General features: G+C 38.7%; 1 protein-coding gene across 1 annotated transcript; it reads right to left on the bottom strand.

Annotated features, from left to right (window-relative positions):
• Positions 1-1,552: 1,552 nt before the first annotated feature.
• Positions 1,553-18,850, bottom strand: LOC132554781 (protein lev-9-like). Its single transcript, XM_060219092.1, has 12 exons — positions 18,832-18,850; positions 18,428-18,625; positions 16,515-16,706; positions 16,043-16,225; positions 11,275-11,463; positions 10,554-10,727; positions 8,295-8,468; positions 7,282-7,366; positions 6,038-6,129; positions 4,561-4,737; positions 4,079-4,264; positions 1,553-3,954 (listed from the first exon to the last, which is right to left on the bottom strand). Exons 1-12 carry the CDS (start codon positions 18,848-18,850, stop codon positions 3,674-3,676), a joined length of 1,950 nt encoding a protein of 649 aa, XP_060075075.1. The 3' UTR covers positions 1,553-3,673.
• Between the last annotated feature and the right edge of the window lie 771 nt (positions 18,851-19,621).

The raw sequence follows: 19,621 nt of genomic DNA, 5'->3' as shown, positions 1-19,621 counted from the left end.
GTACTGGCATACCTATTGGAACTAGCTCTGTCCCTCTGTTGGCAGAATTGTTTTTTCCCATCGTAGAGATTATCAAAACAGGTCACATAGACGTTTAATTTCGCTATCAATGGTGTCTTGTCTTCAGATAAGAATTTCATTGACCACGTCCATCGTATGTAGTTGTAGATGTAGTTTGATCAATATAGGAGGAAGTTTCACGGTTGTCATAGTGATCTCTTGGATAATTATGCTATTTCCTGATGCGATATGAAGCTGGACATGCTCGTTACTTTGCTTCTTGTTTCCGTTGTTGTATGCCTCGTTCTCATTTGAGAACTTAACATTACGAACTTGGATTTCAAAGACTAACATAGTAGGTGTTGTTGATGACGCAGAAGAGGCTTACTCTTACGGGACACCTGGTCTTACTCTACTTAATCGTTTTCAGAAGTCTCCGATGAAATCTTTTTTTTTTTTTGTTTGTTCAAAGTTTGTCTTGTCCATCTTGTTTGCCGATTATTGATACCCGATCGTAGAACGCAATATTTTGGTCCTCTAACCTGCCCATCACTGCAACACTCAGCTATCGTTTATTCTCATCTCCTGCTCGGATATTTTTCCCAGTCAGGGAAGACCCTTGTGGCTTTGTATTGAGAATACATAACTATGGTTAAGCTCCTTTGATATCCCCAAAAAAGGTTGCCATAATTTTCTCGGTGAACCTGGTGACTTTGAACTTGTTCGCCTAGTCTAAGGTGATGTTGCGTGTTACCATTTCATCGATTCCTGTTTACTCTCCTTATAAATATGATAAATATAGTTCATCACACAGGTTATAACCAAAAAATGATACATTACGGCTTTCGTTGTTACAAAGGCTTTACTGTGGGGATCCTCGGATGCTCGTGTCATCTGAGAGCATTCTTTGGACCCATTCTGTACATATTTTGGATATGTGTAGTTTGTCATCATGTTTTTTTTATGTATTTATTCATATAAAATATCTGTTACTTCTACTGGCTCATTAAAAGTAATATAGCGGTTTTCGATCATGATTTTATGCCAATGGCCAATGTTTTCTGGGCGGCTTCATCTGGTCTGACCGTTGGTCGCCTTTCAAACCTGCCACGCTGAAATTCCTTCACCAAACATTTGATAGTTGCAGCAGGCAAAAATAACCCATAAACGGCATTCACTCCCTCCTAAATCTGTTTGGACTAGAAATAAGGACACCGCTCTGTACTCAGTTTTGTCCATTTAACCAAGTCACTAGGGATTTGTCTCTCCAACAAAAATGTTGTGAGCAAACAGTCGCAGCCAGCAATATGATCTTATAAGTACTTAGAACAAAGATTTGTCGGAAATTTTCATAAATCAGAAAATTAGGATAATATCAGATTGATTTTGAGATCGTTCTTTAATTGATAATTTTTTATGTTCAAATTGTCTATGGGCTACATCCTCTAAAGTATGGGTTAACTTAACGTTGATATGTGAGAATTATATATCGTAAAGTATTTATCAGATGTGCATATTTTTTTTTGGAGTAAGAACAACAGACATGTTTCATGAAAAACTCACATAGTTTAATTATCAAAAATATGACAATGTACAAGTATAGCAAAATATTGCAGTAATCAAGTTCATTTCATGCTATTATGTTTTTGGGGACTGTAAACAACTTGTATTTTGCGATAGTCTGATCTCCTATCGAGGCTGAATATATCGTGAGATGTCCCTGCGTTAATGACTGAGAAATTTAGCATTGTATTAACAGTGAAGCGTTTGTATATATGACAATATCGACCAATCTAATCAAATCTCCTAGAAGACAAACATGTTTATATCTTCTTCACAAGGAACTTACATCATGTATAAACCATTACAGTTTCTTTAAAAAATTTATAAGTTAAACACATTGACGATCGGGATCATTCGACGAGTCGATTAAAACCCCCTTTTTTGCTCAATATCCTAATATAATTAAGCTTGAACGACGACATCAAAATTGAAGTACTGGGGTTCTCTTTATTTATCAATGGACAACATTTTTCATCCTAACCCTAATGCTTTATTTTCGGTAGGATGAATTATTATGATAAGTGCATAATATAATTTTGAAATGAATCGAAATGAGATAAATACATCATACCATGGCACAAACAACAAAGGACAGGAACGGAGTGTATGCTGGAATTATTCAAAGAAATAAAGTGATCATATGATGACAAATTATGTCACACCCCTAAATATAATATGTAAAGGGGACATCTCCACCCGCGGTAAGACTATTAAGATTAGCACGAGGTCCTAATGTAATGTTTGTCATAATTGATGACGTCATCTTATTGTGACATGGTTACACTACATGAAGTGTAAGTGGAATGCACTTTTCATTCTTTCATTCGATTGGAGATGAGATAGGGAACAGCAACCAGAGAGTAAATTTATTAAGTTGGAAAGTACGAGATTTGCCAAAATAATTATCGTCTTCTTTTCCCGAGAGTTGAGATCCCCATGTCGCATCTACAAAGAAGTGATTTTTTTCTCTTTAAGTAATTTAATTACTGGACATTGTTTAAATGACTTTATTTTATATTATGAGGAAATTAACCGTCTGTACTCTTGGAGGACAAAAACAATCTCCAACCGGCAAAAGCGTGGATGCATTCGTCCATGATATAGGAAATAGGAAATCCAGATTTTTATCGATATTGTAAGATTTCCCATTGTTACACCATAAGGCAGAGAATGTCATAGCACGTTTATGATTTCAGGAGAACAATATAACAACGACTCATCAAGAATGCACACCATTGCGATGACGGCAACGTAGCATACAAAAAATGTGGACATGTAGAAGAGATATGATACATTCTTCTGATGCTAGGTGGATCTCTATCCTCGGTAAATTCTATTAAATGCTCAAACGCTCGGAAAGCGTTGTGTTTGTCAATGTATGTATATTAATTTAAATTCTTGATGACATGAAATCCTTTTTAAAAATCTTGTATTCTAATATACATGAACAGAGAATAAATTTGCGTTGTCTAGATGTTTGATGCACAAGCAACTTAATATCACTGTGGAACGTATGACGTATAAATGAAAATATGGAAATACAGCACATGGTATTTACTGATATGGAAGATTGTAACGTGGCACATTATAATATAAGTACACTTCAACCTTGTCAAACAATTTGCTTAACATTTTACAAAGAATACATTGCACTTTACAAAACTAGAATCTAGAATTTAGACGAAAAATATCTCCTGTTCCGGCTTTGTACATTAACATGTTGGCATATATTTGTGAGAATTTGTATGGCACATCTGTAGATGAGATGGTAGCGCAAAGAAACTAGGCGTCTTCCGCACTAATATCTTAGTAAATTCAAGCCTCCCGCATCATACAATGATATTAAAAAGAATGTTCTACTTGGATGCAAATTCGATAATTATGAAACCTAACTAAAATTATAGAAATAATGCTATTTCAAACAAAACTACATGTAATAATACTAAAATATTGTATATATTGCAAAACAATTCCAGTTGTTGCCTATAGCAAGTGGTCATCGGATATTTACAGCAATTCTCTGTCTCTTCAGAAAGCGATCGCAGAGTGCGAAAACAGATCATACATAAGAAAATCACTCGTCCCACAAAATAAGTACAATATCAAGGTACTAGGTGTCTGGCATTTCCTCTAATGGTATCCATAGTTTTGGAAAAGGCGCATGCGTAGCGGGTCTGCATTTGCGATACGGATCACTGATAGGAGGTCGCCATTGTCCATTGACACACGTGGCGCCACTTGGTCCTTCCAACACGAAACCTTCCTTACACCTAAATAGGATCCGATCTCCATGTCGTATTGTTTTCATGTAATGTCGGAAATCAAATATTGCACGAATACCATTCTTGTAAATTTTTCCATGTGCAATCGTTCCAGGATTTGGGCAGTAAACTGAAGAAAAAATCATTGTATATATACTTTTTTCGCAATATATATCTTTCTAAATGAAGGGATAAAGTAAGTGAAGCGTTGGTGCACACTGAAATGTATGATGAATGACTTATGATGTACTTACACTCCTCGCAGACTGGTTTTCCTCCTCTCCATAAGCCGAATTTACAGGTAAGAAAAGAGTTGTCGGCAGGCATGCCCCGAAGACGGTAGCCATTCCGGCAGATGTATTTAGCTCGGCTGTTGTGTCGTAAACCGTCGAACACTCTCAGACCATAGTCAACGTGTGGCGGGGGACGGGAACACGAGGCTACAAGTTCAAATACAGGCGTATTAGGTCATGATAAAACACCTGTATGATACAGTTTAACACATTATTTGGCTCTACCGTATCTAATTCTAATTTCGTGTTGAAAGTTGTTATTCTATTGTGTATTTTAATGATTACCTAGGAAATAACAGGTTCTTATGTTCCTGTTGAAGTAAGGAACGCACATATGGTAAATTCTACAAAAAAATAATAAAAAAAAATTTAAAAAATAAATAAATAAAATAAATACAGAAATGAAAAAATGATTACATGTCATTTGAACCAAATATACTGACCTGGTGCACACCCTGGTATCGAAGTCCATGTACCGTTGTAACATTCCACACGATTGGTTATATCCGGAACGAGGCCGTTCTTACAGTGATATTCCAGCTCGACACCGCTACGCACCCATTCGCCCTCTCGATATTTCTCCAGAGAGGCGTTAAGTATGTTGGGGACTTGGCACTGACCTGGTAATCAAATAATCTATAACGTATACGTGCATGCAGTTATATGTCAACCCCTGAAACATTTTTGCTGTTTGGAGGAAACATTTTCATAAATGGAATTCTAAGACTGCTGAACGTATCAGGTTTTCAAGAGTTGTGTAGCGTTGTTTATGTAATGATACATGCAGATTCCGACATATCAACAAAAACGCAATTAAAACTCAAAATCAATTGAACAAAGAGAGTATGAAAAGAACGCTTTGTCAGTAGATCATTGAAAAAGTACACGGAGAATAAAGCCGTGTGGTCTGGAAAGGTAAGCATCTTCTGCTTCATCGGCAAAACCCGCAATTCAAACATTGGCCAATCCTGCTAGGCAATGTCATTTTCTCGAATAGGAACAACGTCAGCAACAATCGAAACCAGAAAGTATGCTTACAGTGATCTAACGTAATGCCGTACAAGGGAAACAATTCATGAATATGACAAACTCTAAAGAAGAGCACAGGGGTATTGATAATCATCCGACAATAAAATCATTCATTCAGAATTTATGGACCACCCAAAATGATGTTTCAAACGAAATTTGGCCGAAATCAACGTCGGATTACTAGCATTGGAAAGCAGAACATTAATTATTCTCCACATTTGGGCCCACGCACCACAGTCATCTGGAGTCTAAGCAACTTTCTGAATTCAAGAAATTCCCTATTTGAGACTCCTTTCCAAGTCCCCAATTGCCCAGCCCTAATGATATTTCAGACAAAATTTGGTACAAATATGAAGAGCCGTTAGAAAATGGTAGAGTTTAATAATATAATTTCACCCAAATTCACGATTCACCACATCCCCAAATATTTCCTAAGTGATGATTCAGACGGAATTCAAATAAAATCTGAATTGAAGAAATGATTACGCCTCCCTTAAAATGTTTTAGATCACATTTGGTTGTAATACACTTAAGCACTATGGAGGAGGACAGTGGAAATGACGATGATAGACGAAACATGAAGGCTATGGGTCATCTTGATCCTCATATGACCTTAGAACTACGCGTATTATCAAGCAACAGGAGCACTGGGATTACATAACCAAAACGTTCCTAAAACAATGTAATTTATATTCAGTTGCACAGAAATTATAAACACTAATAACACTCGCTTGTAGTAGAATTAAATATGTTTTTGTGTGTGTGTGTGTGTGTGTGTGTGTGTGTGTGTGTGTGTGTGTGTGTGTGTGTGTGTGTGTGTGTGTGTGTGTGTGTGTGTGTGTGTGTTATGAAATACAATTGCGTGATGTCATTGCGTATAACACTACATACCCCAGCATGTAGGTGGAGGAGATGACCATTCGCCGTTCTCTAAACATCTCGTAGACAGCGAGACTCCATCAAAATTGGTACGAACAAGGCAACTGTACAAAAGAAATACGCGTCACCCACTGTACGAACAGATTTACAACAATGGCGGGCAAAAAGCAAATTCAGCTGTAAGTCAAAAAGATGTATTCCAGAAAATAGATACAAAAGTATTATTAGACAGTCGATGTCATAGGTTTTGAAAAGATACCCTTTCATTTCCAAAGGACGTCTCGATTTCCACCCTTCCCAAGACACACACCTGACCACCTGCAATACATTATCATTACCCAGTACTCTATATTAATCATTGATCTTAAACCATTCCTGGATTTTTGTCCAATTTCGGTTGTAGGGATGAAACGGTGAACAATTCTGGAGAGAAAAAATTGCACAAAAATCTTTCTTAAGATCCCCTATCAAACGTTTCAATGACCAAGACGGAAGACGTTCCAGTGGAATTAAAAGAAAAGGGGGTCTCACTAAGTACAAAGAATGTAATCACAAAGTTTCATTTATACTGATGTAATAAAATAATTATCGCCCCTCGGCAGGGGGATGACATGGACCGCTGTTTGCTCGGAAGCGGTAATATATCCCAATGGCTTCCTTCTACCTCTACAATCACATGCCCTTCCCACCTCTGGCCACCAATTTCCAACCTGGTCCTCAACCAGTTAATTTCCCTTTTACAATTTCATTGTCTTTTCCTCCTATACACTACCGAACAGCTGAGTATTCACTATTCCGAGACTCAGTGACATTTCCTGGGCTCTATATTTCGTTATTTTCGTGGCAAGTATAAAATTGCGAAAAATAAATTCCTTGAAAATAAGAAGCCAATAGAGAATACAACCGTCCAGTTAATCTCGAAAATTTAAACTATCGAAAAAAAAGAGACCGTCTTTTCCATACATAGTGAAAACGGATCAGAAACTACTATTACTATTTCAACATGGAACTAATTTGGTGACTGGTGTATAGAAATTACAACAGGATTGTCAGGACGGCATCGTTTCATTCTATACAGTGATTTGTCGAAACGAGTGAAAATTGATTTGGTGTGCACATATGTAATGGTTTGGGATAGTGACAGTGATTGTTTGTGTATGTTAATTGGCAAATGTTACCGTAATGATTGATCTTAACATTGATTTTGAAACCTCGACATTCATGTCTATTTTTCATAACACACAAGCTACACTCACCCGAAGAAAAGCTCGGAGCCCACGGTTGTTGATTCGCCCAGGACAAAGCCGTTATAGAAAGGGCCCGGCCAGAGACATTTAACCTCTGTGATAAAAAGTTGGTCTGTAAGTAAGCAAGGCATTGGTAGGTTTGTTAAGAGATAGAAAGGTTAGGCGAGGGAAGTACACAAGCTTTGGATGACATGACTACACCAACACATCACATTCCAGGTCTGCGAACCTTTGTCGAGTCAGAGTTCATCTCTACTTGTCATAACATCGTGAATATCACACGCAAGTTCATAAATTACATACAGCATAAAAAACTACAAGACTCTTGATCACAAGGAACATCTTAGCAATATAGCAATACACACGTTTACAACAGACATGCAATCAATAACATAACCTTTACGTGAAATCAGTTGTCATGCTGAATCAGTTTATCTTTTTTATCGGTAAAACGACACCACTAAGTTAGTTAATCCAAATAGATGAACTCTGATCCCACTGGCTGCAAGATCTCGGAGTATGTCCGAACGTGTACGAGACTTAACCACTTGTAACGAGACTTACTATTGGGCGAGTCCCATCTCGAGCTCGAGAATTTGTTTCGAGAGGAGACACCTGGAGAGCGAGCTAGAAGTCAACAATAGGAGAAACGTCACAAACAATGACGTTTTTCTTCTAAAATATACCTACAATGCTATTTTCTAGTACAAAACAGACACTGTTTTGTTCAAAATGGAACGATAGCAGGTTTTTAAAGAGAATATATCGATGATGACAATTTTGTCCTCAAAATGTCTTTCTCGGGAAGTTTTGAAATTCATTTACAGAAATAAAACAAATTATGAAGCACAGAACTATTATATCGGAGTATGTAGATATGTTTTGATCAGCATGATGACAAAATATACGATTCTGTGTAAGTTTATTACAAAAAAGTTTTTAATTAAAGTTAAAAACAAACATATAATAATAACCGTATTCTAACAGGAAGTGCTCGGTTTATCTTTATCTATAGATTTTACCTTGACACAGAACGGGCTCGCCGCTCCACGTTCGATCAGCTAGACAACGCCTCTCCTCAGAACCCGATAGCTGGAATCCTTCTTTACATTCAAACCGCAGAACAGTTCCAAATGCATTCCCAGAGCCCACCATCGTCCCTTCAAGAGGAGCTTCCATTTCCGGGCACTCCACGGCTTTTACAAATATGAGTATTACATTTTATAAATAAGTCGTTTCAGTAATCCAAAATGAATATATAATCAGTGTATGAAGAAGAACACAGGATGTACAGTTTCAATAGATACTTGTTGTTGGGATGACACTTTGCTGTGTTTATTCCCCTAGTAGCTGGTGACTACTTTACATAACACCATACGGGAGACCCGTCACTTTCCATCTATTAGGGTGAATGTCTTGCCAAAGAATACAATCACGGCAACACAGAGCGGTCGTTTTCTCAGCTTCCTGTAAAACCATAGACCACCATGGGGAGGAACTGTCAAGCTACAGTGTACGCATTAGAGATTTCACCTGAGGTTACGTAAACAAATGTTCTAACCGACTTCGCTATTGCGACGGTTTGTTAGAAAGATACAGTGATTCAAGGTCACATGATGATAGCGGGGATTAATTACAAGGGATGTCGGCAGAAGACTTCTTATAAAGCTAACGTGATACTGGTTTACTCTACAAAGGTCACAAACAAACTGATTGCACATAATAATACTTCGTTGTTGTCGGTGGAGCTGACGACTTTTGGTCTTTTCTGAAATCCTTGTCTTAACCCCCTTGTGCTATGTCAAGAGTCTACATATAAATAACTCATTGTTTACATGTTTATCCGCGTTGTTTACCTATTGTCATTGTCAATCTTGTTGGTTTTTACGTCTTAACCGTAGCTCCTGATGGCGGATATATGGTGTCCGAGGTGACTATGTGTTTCTGTAGCAATTTCGTGTGTGAAAGCGAACTATGCTATCGGTAATTAAGTGTCGGTATCCAGTTAAGAATAATCCCTTTGTGAAGGTTCTAGATGATAAAAATTCAAAGTATTGGGGACAGTGTTTTCTACTGATTGCTCTTAAGGTCATGACCTTCTCTGGTCATGGCTGTAAAGTCTTATCGATCTATCGACATATTTAAGATTTCTTTTCATGTAACAAAATGGGGGAATAAAATCGGCAATATAGCGATGACCATGAAGAGCCGGGATTAGGTTTGTGGCTCTGTGTAAAGAGTTAATTGATATTTCACTCTTGACGCTTTTAGCCACAACGCAATATTTCGTGTAATCCAGTATGATAGCCATTCAAGTTCAGTTCCTTTCAAAGTAAGAATCTTTCGATACTCTAGATGGAAGTCAAAATGGTTAATTGGACAGTCGAGATATTTAGGACAATGTGCAAAAAAAATTATTTTAATCTTGTAATATTACTTTATCAGATGATTAACACTATTGAGTGAAATGAGGCCCCAGGTTACCTAACAAACGATTCTGTCTTTTGTCCATAACACATCGGTTGGTATCTATTGATTAAACAGACATAAGTCTCCAAATATTTTTGTGTCGGTGTAAATCACTAACTGGACGCCATCACTCCATACACTTGAAGAAAACATAATAAAACATATTGCATTCAACTTTGAAAGTTAAGAATTTACGAGTTCACCTCCAAGTCTATATTTTGACATTCATTTTGATCAATTTAGAGTACAAAGGGTTGACATTGCTTGTGGAGTTTAGTCCTCAAGGTTTTCCAATACATTCACACTGAGTTATAATTCATACTGTACTTCAGACATCACTGCCAGGTTCTAGAGATCGACACAGCTGTATACAGTTTTATTTATTGTCTGGCTCTACTGAATCTAACACTAAAATTGTACCAAGAGGTGCAGCTCACTTTCTTGTCTTTTGTACAATTCTCTTCTGATAGAATTCAACATTGAAAATGAAGAAAGTTTAACTATTGGTTCACTGTACCAGTCTGGTCTTTGAATGACATCTTTTTCGATCTATCAGGATTTCCCTCGGTCACCTCTTTAGGTATAATAATATAGGCCTTTAGTACAAAAGACACCGAGTCCTATAAGGAGGAAAACGCTGTATGATGCAGTTGAATTAATTATTTGACTCTGCTGTATTTTAAATATCCTTTTTACTCGTGTGTGTGTTTTACAATCATTATATCTGCCATATTTTCTCTATATTTACCCGTATTACCCAAATTTCTCCTGCTGGTCAAACATAGGTTTTGGTCAGTGTGTTGTTGTATTACCTATACATTTTGGTAGAAATCCCGACCATTTCTTGTTTTCCTCACAGGTCCGAGTTCTCTGTCCGATCAGTTCGTAACCCTCGTTACAATGGTAATTGACTGATTCTCCGAAGAAGAAGCGATGCCCCGACTGCCAACCGTTCACGAGGTTCCCGGGAAAGCCACAATTGATCGCTGCAACAGGATGAAAACAAAAGGGAGATAACCCAGATGTCTCATCTGTGGAACTATATTGTAAACACTTTATATATGTTTACAATTTCACAAAAGCACACATAGGAAATTGAAACATGTGGAGGTATACCACAAGTAAGAACAATGTGGAATCGCCCTGATAGTCGGAAATCAATATAATGTAGCCTCCATTTTCCTTTATAAGGTAAACTTATATTTCGGGATTTCCACCAATAGGTCGATCAGCAAAATGGACCAATATTAGTTATGCGATCAACGATTTTCAAATTCCAATATCGCCTCCACCCAGCCATCTTGGTTAAGATCTTTCACAAGATGCACAGATAGGAAAACGATAAACTTACAAAAATAGTTTAGAAGCAAATAACATTGAGGAATACCATGATAAGAAATCGCAAACTGTTGATGGTGATCTAAATTGCACTTCAGTTTAAGAATATTTGAACATTATGTAAGAAGCTCTGTACAAATTTTGCAACAGGGAAAGATATCGCTGCAAAACAAAAAATGTCATTAGATTTCATACGTCTACATATTAGTCTGATTCCTAGCCAAGTCCAATCGCCGTCCGTGTTACACATGGCTCTCGGATCTCCCTCCATGTCGTAACCTCGATCACACGCATACGTCAATTGTTGCCCGGATGAAAACGTCCCACCAGTCTCGATATCCATAATGATGGCATTCGTGATGATTGGCGGTGATCCACATGTCACTGTAAAAAGGTTTGACAAAAATCAATTGTCATGATCGATCGATCGCCCCACTTCTTTAGAGTGTGACTGAACAATTTCAGAAGTAAAGAAACTGACTTGTTACATATTATTTTCAAGTATAAGTAGCACCAGCATATTAGTACAGTGGCATAGGTTGTTCTCTGCTGTATCTTCCTATGTAACCTAACTTTCTAATATCTCATTGTAGGGTTTAAGAGAATCTATTACCTATATGTGTTCATTGATCTCAGTAGAGAGCGGACATTGTGTTGCCTAACAAATTCTTATTTGAAGCGAAAGCAAGAGAAGGTTATAGATTGATTTCAAAGTATACAGGGAATAAATTATATTTCTCGTACGTAATTTTCTCAAAATTGCCTACAAAATTCACGAATAATTTCATGTTTAATTTCCTCGATTCAATAAGATAATCTCCCTTTGCGGTTATTCGTCATTCCGACTTAATGTCGTCTTGATTGAAGACTGAAGTACTTTTGCGTAGATACCAAATCAACCCACTATATTATTTGTGAAAACTCAATATGAAGGAATACTCTAATGAGGTGACCTACATTGTTTGCCTTATGACAGACTGGTAGCTGAAAACGAGAAAACAATAGGGCACATATAATGTCTGGTAATGATAGAGACCACGAGAAGTCAAGAAAATTGTCTACAGTACCGAGGATATTTCAAATAACGGTCCCGGTCCCGAATGAAGTGGCGGAAGTATTAAGTGACAAAAACGATTCTCTTATGTACGTATTGAATTCACACCGGTATCAGTGGGCATTTCATATGCCGATACGATGCGACAAAAAATACCAAAATGACCGTGAAACACATCAGAAAAACGTCCAAATTCCAGTGTGGTTAGATACAAAAGCTGTCCTGCGTTGGTTAAACTCTCTCTCTCTCTCCCTCCCTCCCTCCCCCCCCCTCTCTCTCTCTCTCTCTCGCTCTCTCTCTCTCTCTCTCTCTCTCTCTCTGTCTCTATTTCCACTTAAGATATCATTTGATATAAATTGCATTTTTATATTATGTTCGAAATTGAATACATACCGACTTTCTTCTACTGTTCGAGAATTCTATTTGTATTAGCTTAAAATACAGTACCTGTAATGATCAACTATTTCTCGGGGTTATATCAAACTTGTCCATATAGACCAATCTGAGTTATATAACCATGACATTCATACTAAGGGGCCCTAGATCATACATTATATCGACAGGATGCAATTTACAACAAATGATAAAAAGTTCAATAAACGAATGAAAGACAGAACCTTCTGTAATCAAGCATTTTCATATAGATAAACTTTTGCACAGACAATAACGGAAATTTATTCATAAATACCATAAAATAGAGACACGGTTAACGTGTGCTCACAAGAAACCCAAACAGCGTTCAACACCTCAGTATACCGTAGTGCTCTCTCTCTCTCTCTCTCTCTCTCTCTCTCTCTCTCTCTCTCTCTCTCTCTCTCTCTCTCTCTCTCTCTCTCTCTCTCTCTCTCTCTCTCTCTCTCTCTCTCTCTCTCTCTCTCTCTCTCTCTCTCTCTCTCTCTCTCTCTCTCTCTCTCTCTCTCTCTCTCTCTCTCTCTCTCTCTCTCTCTCTCTCTCTCTCTCTCTCTCTCTCTCTCTCTCTCTCTCTCTCTCTCTCTCTCTCTCTCTCTCTCTCTCTCTCTCTCTCTCTCTCTCTCTCTCTCTCTCTCTCTCTCTCTCTCTCTCTCTCTCTCTCTCTCTCTCTCTCTCTCTCTCTCTCTCTCTCTCTCTCTCTCTCTCTCTCTCTCTCTCTCTCTCTCTCTCTCTCTCTCTCTCTCTCTCTCTCTCTCTCTCTCTCTCTCTCTCTCTCTCTCTCTCTCTCTCTCTCTCTCTCTCTCTCTCTCTCTCTCTCTCTCTCTCTCTCTCTCTCTCTCTCTCTCTCTCTCTCTCTCTCTCTCTCTCTCTCTCTCTCTCTCTCTCTCTCTCTCTCTCTCTCTCTCTCTCTCTCTCTCTCTCTCTCTCTCTCTCTCTCTCTCTCTCTCTCTCTCTCTCTCTCTCTCTCTCTCTCTCTCTCTCTCTCTCTCTCTCTCTCTCTCTCTCTCTCTCTCTCTCTCTCTCTCTCTCTCTCTCTCTCTCTCTCTCTCTCTCTCTCTCTCTCTCTCTCTCTCTCTCTCTCTCTCTCTCTCTCTCTCTCTCTCTCTCTCTCTCTCTCTCTCTCTCTCTCTCTCTCTCTCTCTCTCTCTCTCTCTCTCTCTCTCTCTCTCTCTCTCTCTCTCTCTCTCTCTCTCTCTCTCTCTCTCTCTCTCTCTCTCTCTCTCTCTCTCTCTCTCTCTCTCTCTCTCTCTCTCTCTCTCTCTCTCTCTCTCTCTCTCTCTCTCTCTCTCTCTCTCTCTCTCTCTCTCTCTCTCTCTCTCTCTCTCTCTCTCTCTCTCTCTCTCTCTCTCTCTCTCTCTCTCTCTCTCTCTCTCTCTCTCTCTCTCTCTCTCTCTCTCTCTCTCTCTCTCTCTCTCTCTCTCTCTCTCTCTCTCTCTCTCTCTCTCTCTCTCTCTCTCTCTCTCTCTCTCTCTCTCTCTCTCTCTCTCTCTCTCTCTCTCTCTCTCTCTCTCTCTCTCTCTCTCTCTCTCTCTCTCTCTCTCTCTCTCTCTCTCTCTCTCTCTCTCTCTCTCTCTCTCCTTCCTCAGTTTACATAACCCGACTACAAATTAACCGCTTGTATCTTTAACGTTTTCTTTCACTTACCATTTATTATGCTGTGATATTCGCATAGGAATGTTCACCAAAACGTGAAAGCCTTTCGTCCTATTTTTTCTTCTTCTTTTTTATTTTATCATTTTTAAAATATTGTTGAAAATCTCTCACACAACTAAAACCTCTGAATGATGAAGAAAAATAAAAAATAAACACGTCCAAGAATAGATATTGGTATGTAATATATGACTATTTCCTGACAGAATAAGTAGTATCATACTCCTAACGATCAGTCTGGGTACCCTGTATCTCTATCAGGACATTATATATACTTACATTTGGTATCTTATAACCAACTACAAAACACATATAGTGAACTTTCTGTCAATCCAAAGAATACCTGAATTGAAAGAACGTGATATGCAAGATAAACTGACGATAAATTTGTAAACCTCCTGAACCAGTCACGTCATCATCAGACCCGTGAATTACTGAAGTCTCCCATAAGATAGTCACAATGTATTCAGTGTTGCACTATATGTAGAATTATTTCATGTTTGTGAAGAAAATTTTGACAGTTCGAAGATTTTCTTTTGTACGCGGTCTATGCATATGTAAAGAAGAACATATCAATGACTATCCTTGCTATCTCTAACTGATCTCGAAAAAGGTTTGTTTCTTTAAAGGCAGTTTCTTTGATGTCATTGGCTTTAGAGCCATGCTCATGGCAACCAAAGCGCAAGAGCCGAATTATAGTTCCTAGTCACAGTGTTAGATTAGACAATGAACAGATTGATGTTAATAGTACATGAGGTTACTGCTTTAGCAATTAATGGATCGTGTGCCTGTAGCACCATATATAGTGAGGCCGTGATTTAAAGTACTTTTGAGTTTTTAATTGCTATGCCGACTGGCAATGAACATGTATATTAGATGAAGAGCGCTATATTTGATTCTATAAATAGTCAACAGATAAGTACTTGCTGTACCTTGTGTAAGTATCGTGGATCAATAGTTCGATTTCGGTAACTTATTTTGAGTGAAGCATCATCTGTATAAATACCGAAAAAAATAGCTATGGAGTGATGTTTGTTCTTCTGACGTCACCAGACGCATGATCGCTGTAAATATTGGTGGCCAAATCGAGGCACTGACGTAACTAAATCGAGGCTGAGTCTACCGATACAATGAACCGAATCCTTACAACGCATCATCAATCGGGAATCCGTCATACCGCATCTTACTCAAAAGTCTCGGTTTAATTTATTGAAAGACGTCGTCGTATCAACACTGAAATGCATTACTTCTTTACCGGTAAAATATTGGGAATTTATCAATAAACAAAATTTATATCATCCCTGCAGTGATGATTAAAGAAATATTTTATAACTTTTCCAGTCGTAACAGAACATTGCTTTCTATTCACTGCTTTGAAATTCGCCGATTTTCCTGATCGCACGCAAATGGAGCGAAGGTTAAAGTTGGTTTCTATCAATCAACAATTCTGTTGTTTTTCTATAAATTGGTACATAAAACAGTGAAGTAAGCGATTTTTACCAAATAAGAACATAAAATGATATATGTTATATGTTAAACAGACGATTTATTATTTGCGTCGTCTTATCGTCAAGGTAACGTCGATATCTTCAGAGTTGTCATTCCTTACACGCACTTGTAACGTCACAAGTTTATTTTATCTATATGGCGGAATATATATATATATTTTTAACTTGTACTTCGTACTTGCGAAAAGTAGAGATATTCTGTTAAAATCATTAACTATCCGCTTATCTCCGAACCTCGTCATATCCTATCATCGTCAAAGTGAACCTTAAGGAATCACTATACTATAGGAAGACAACATAATAAAAACGTGGTATTCAGATTTCAAGTATCATGAGTTACCTTTCTCGCAGCTCGGCTCACGTCCTCCCCACGTGCCATCCGCGAGACATTCGCGCTCCTCCCGCCCAGCCAAGAAATAACCATGTTTACAGAAATATTGCAGTTTGGCTCCTGTTGTTATTTGAGTTGGAGGAATAATTCCGCCGTTCTCGATTATAGTGTTGTTTAGAGGACACCCGGCATCTAAAACACACGACATGTGAAAGAATATATCAACGACCCGAAATAAAATTATTACACGCAATGTTTAATCAGATTTGTTATTCAAATGGTGCAATTTGATTTCGTTTGTTGTACTATCTTTCAGTTAGTCATACAAGGAAAACCATAACTCCTTTCCATCTGCTGCAGTTTGTGTCATACACCTTTCATCAACATTTTTCTTTCCCGTCCATTTACATGTATTATCTCTTTACATATACATCGTAACTGAACTTGAAGCCTTGTTATAGGATATACCATTACTACTCACGACTACATGTCATGTTGGGTCCCACCCATCCACTCCGCACACACCAGGCACGGAAAATGCTGCCCCTGTTTGATGTGAAGCCCGGATCACACTCGTACTGCAGCATGACTCCTTGTTCATACGACATCCGCCATGGCTCTCTGTCGTGCTTAGCATTGTGAACCACCGGTGGAGGTCCACATTCTGTGGTCACTAACATCAGGAAGTAAAAACACATATCATAAAATTATTAACATAACAAAAACTGATCGGAAAACTTCTTTAAAACATGACTTCGCTGTATGTGATAGAAACAGTGCTAATATCACATATTATAAATATACTATGCCCTTAATGCTGACAATGCAAGTAAAAAAGAAATAATTTAAAAAAAAAGTTTCCGTTTCCTAAATGCTGCGGAGATGCCCCCTACAACAGGTCAAAGGTGTTTTATACCCTCGGATGCCCATACTCGTTTCAAAGCAAAGCTTGGACCAAAATGTCTGTCACTTCTTTTGATACAATGACCGGAAGATATCGTTAGCTTAGGGGGAGGGGAGGTCGCGGAGGAATTCTCCAGGGGACAGTATACAGACACAGTGGACAGTATACAGACACAGTGGACAGTATACAGACACAGTGGACAGTATACAGACACAGGGGACAGTATACAGACACAGTGGACAGTAAACAGACACAGTGGACAGTATACACACACTGTGGACAGTATACAGACACAGGGGACAGTGTACAGACATAGTGGACAGTAAACAGACACAGTGGACAGTAAACAGACACAGTGGACAGTATACACAGTGGACAGTATACAGACACAGGGGACAGTATACAGACACAGGGGACAGTATACAGACAGAGGGGACAGTATACAGACATAGTGGTCAGTATACAGACACAGGGGACAGTATACAGACACAGGGGACAGTATACAGACACAGGGGACAGTATACAGACACAGTGGACAGTATACAGACACAGGGGACAGTATACAGACACAGTGGACAGTATACAGACACAGGGGGCAGTATACAGACATAGGGGACAATATACACACACAGTGGACAGTATACACACACAGTGGCCAGTATACAGACACAGTGGACAGTATACAGACACAGTGGACAGTATACAGACATAGGGGACAGTATACAGACATAGGGGACAGTATACAGACACAGTGGACAGTATACAGACACAGGGGACAGTATACAGACACAGGGGACAGTATACAGACACAGTGGACAGTAAACAGACACAGTGGACAGTATACAGACACAGGGGACAGTATACAGACATAGGGGACAGTATACTGTCCACAGTGGACAGTATACAGACAGAAGGGACAGTATACAGACACAGTGGACAGTATACAGACACAGTGGACAGTATACAGACACAGTGGACAGTATACAGACACAGTGGACAGTATACAGACACAGGGGACAGTATACAGACACAGTGGACAGTATACAGACATAGGGGACAGTATACAGACACAGTGGACAGTGTACAGACATAGTGGACAGTATACAGACATAGTGGACAGTATACAGACACAGTGAACAGTATGCAGACACAGTGGACAGTATACAGACACAGTGAACAGTATACAGACGTTGGGGCCGGTTTCTTCGTTGGAGCAAGAAAATAAATCAACATTATAAAATAAGTTAAGTGTTTTCACCTGATGACATCTATGTACCTTCAATCTTTAACTATCTCTGTCCCTTTTTATCGATGCCACAATAAACTGACTTGAACGTGACCTGAAAGAGGGCGGTATTCGGCGTTGTCAAGGTTTAAGAACCATGAACTACACGATATACGAGGATTGGTTGACTAATATCGTTTCATTTTACTTGTTTTCACGATATGACAACTAATACTCCTTATTTCGTACCACGAAGTTGACCCACCTGTGGCCTCAGCACTGACAATACATTCCGGTTCCTCGTTACTCCACTTCCCGTCTCCCTGACAAACGCGCCTGGCCACGCCCCTAATCTCGTACCCATCGTCACAGGAGTAGCGAGCCACAGCACTGAACTTATTGTAGGGCACCACCTGCACAGACCCGTGTGTGATCCGTTTCGAGAGAGTCGTACATTTCATATCTGCAAAACGAACAAAAACAGTTTTTAAATTCAAAAGATGATAAGAAAACTACATACTGTAGAGCTGTGTAAACTCTACGAGCCTGCTTTTTTGCGGTTATGACAGTCGTAACCAGTTCGTGTCGATTAAATTGTGTGCGACAAACAAGTAAACAGGCCTAGGTAATAGTTAGAATATCATTATTGACAAGATTATTTAATTATACCGAAGTAGCAAGGAGACATATTTAGGGAATTGGGGACATCCACTGGAAAAATTATTTATAGCCCATCGACTAGAAACACTTTGAGTCCATTGAACAGAAACACTTTAGATCCTATTGAACATAAACACTTTAGATCCCATTGAACAGAAACACTTTAGAGCCCATTGAACAGAAACACTTTAGAGCCTATTGAACAGAAGCACTCTAGATCCCATTGAACAGAAACACGTTAGATCCTACTGAACTGAAACACTTTAGAGCCCATTGAACAGAAACACGTTAGATCCTACTGAACTGAAACACTTTAGAGCCCATTGAACAGGAACAGAAACACTTTAGAGCCCATTGAACAGAAACACTTTAGAGCCCATTGAACAGAAACACTTCAGATCCTATTGAACAGAAACACTTTAGAGCCCATTGAACAGAAACACTTCAGAGCCTATTGAACAGAAACACTTCAGATCCTATTGAACAGAAACACTTTAGAGTCCATTGAACAGATACTCTTATGAACTCATTGAACAGATATTCTTTAAACCCTATGGAACAGAAAATCTTTTGAACCCGTAGACAGAAACTCTTCAGAGCCCATTGGAAAGAAACACTTTAAACCCCATGGAACAGATACACTTCAGAGCTCATTGAACAGAAACTTTTTAAACCCTATGAAACAGAAAATCTTTTGAACCCATAGATAGAAACTCTTGAGACCCCATTGAACAGAAACACTTTAGAGCCCATTGAACAGAAACACTTTAGAGCCCATTGAACAGATACTCTTCAGAGC

Source organism: Ylistrum balloti, unplaced genomic scaffold, assembly GCF_031769215.1.
Source record: "Ylistrum balloti isolate Yb309-2 unplaced genomic scaffold, AGI_CSIRO_Ybal_v1 Utg370444, whole genome shotgun sequence".
NCBI lineage: Eukaryota > Metazoa > Mollusca > Bivalvia > Pectinida > Pectinidae > Ylistrum > Ylistrum balloti.
The sequence above is the reverse complement of the archived record's forward strand: the minus strand, read 5'-3'. Positions and strand labels throughout refer to the sequence as shown.

Bases quoted from the DNA above. Each gene is read 5' to 3' on its own strand.
- LOC132554781 (XM_060219092.1), bottom strand. The intron at 11,464-16,042 runs GTAACTCATGAT...ACCTTTTTACAG, and splicing joins TGAGCCGAGCTGCGAGAAAG to TGACATGTGGATCACCGCCA. The intron at 8,469-10,553 runs GTAATACAACAA...TATTTGTAAAAG, and splicing joins ATTTCTACCAAAATGTATAG to CCGTGGAGTGCCCGGAAATG.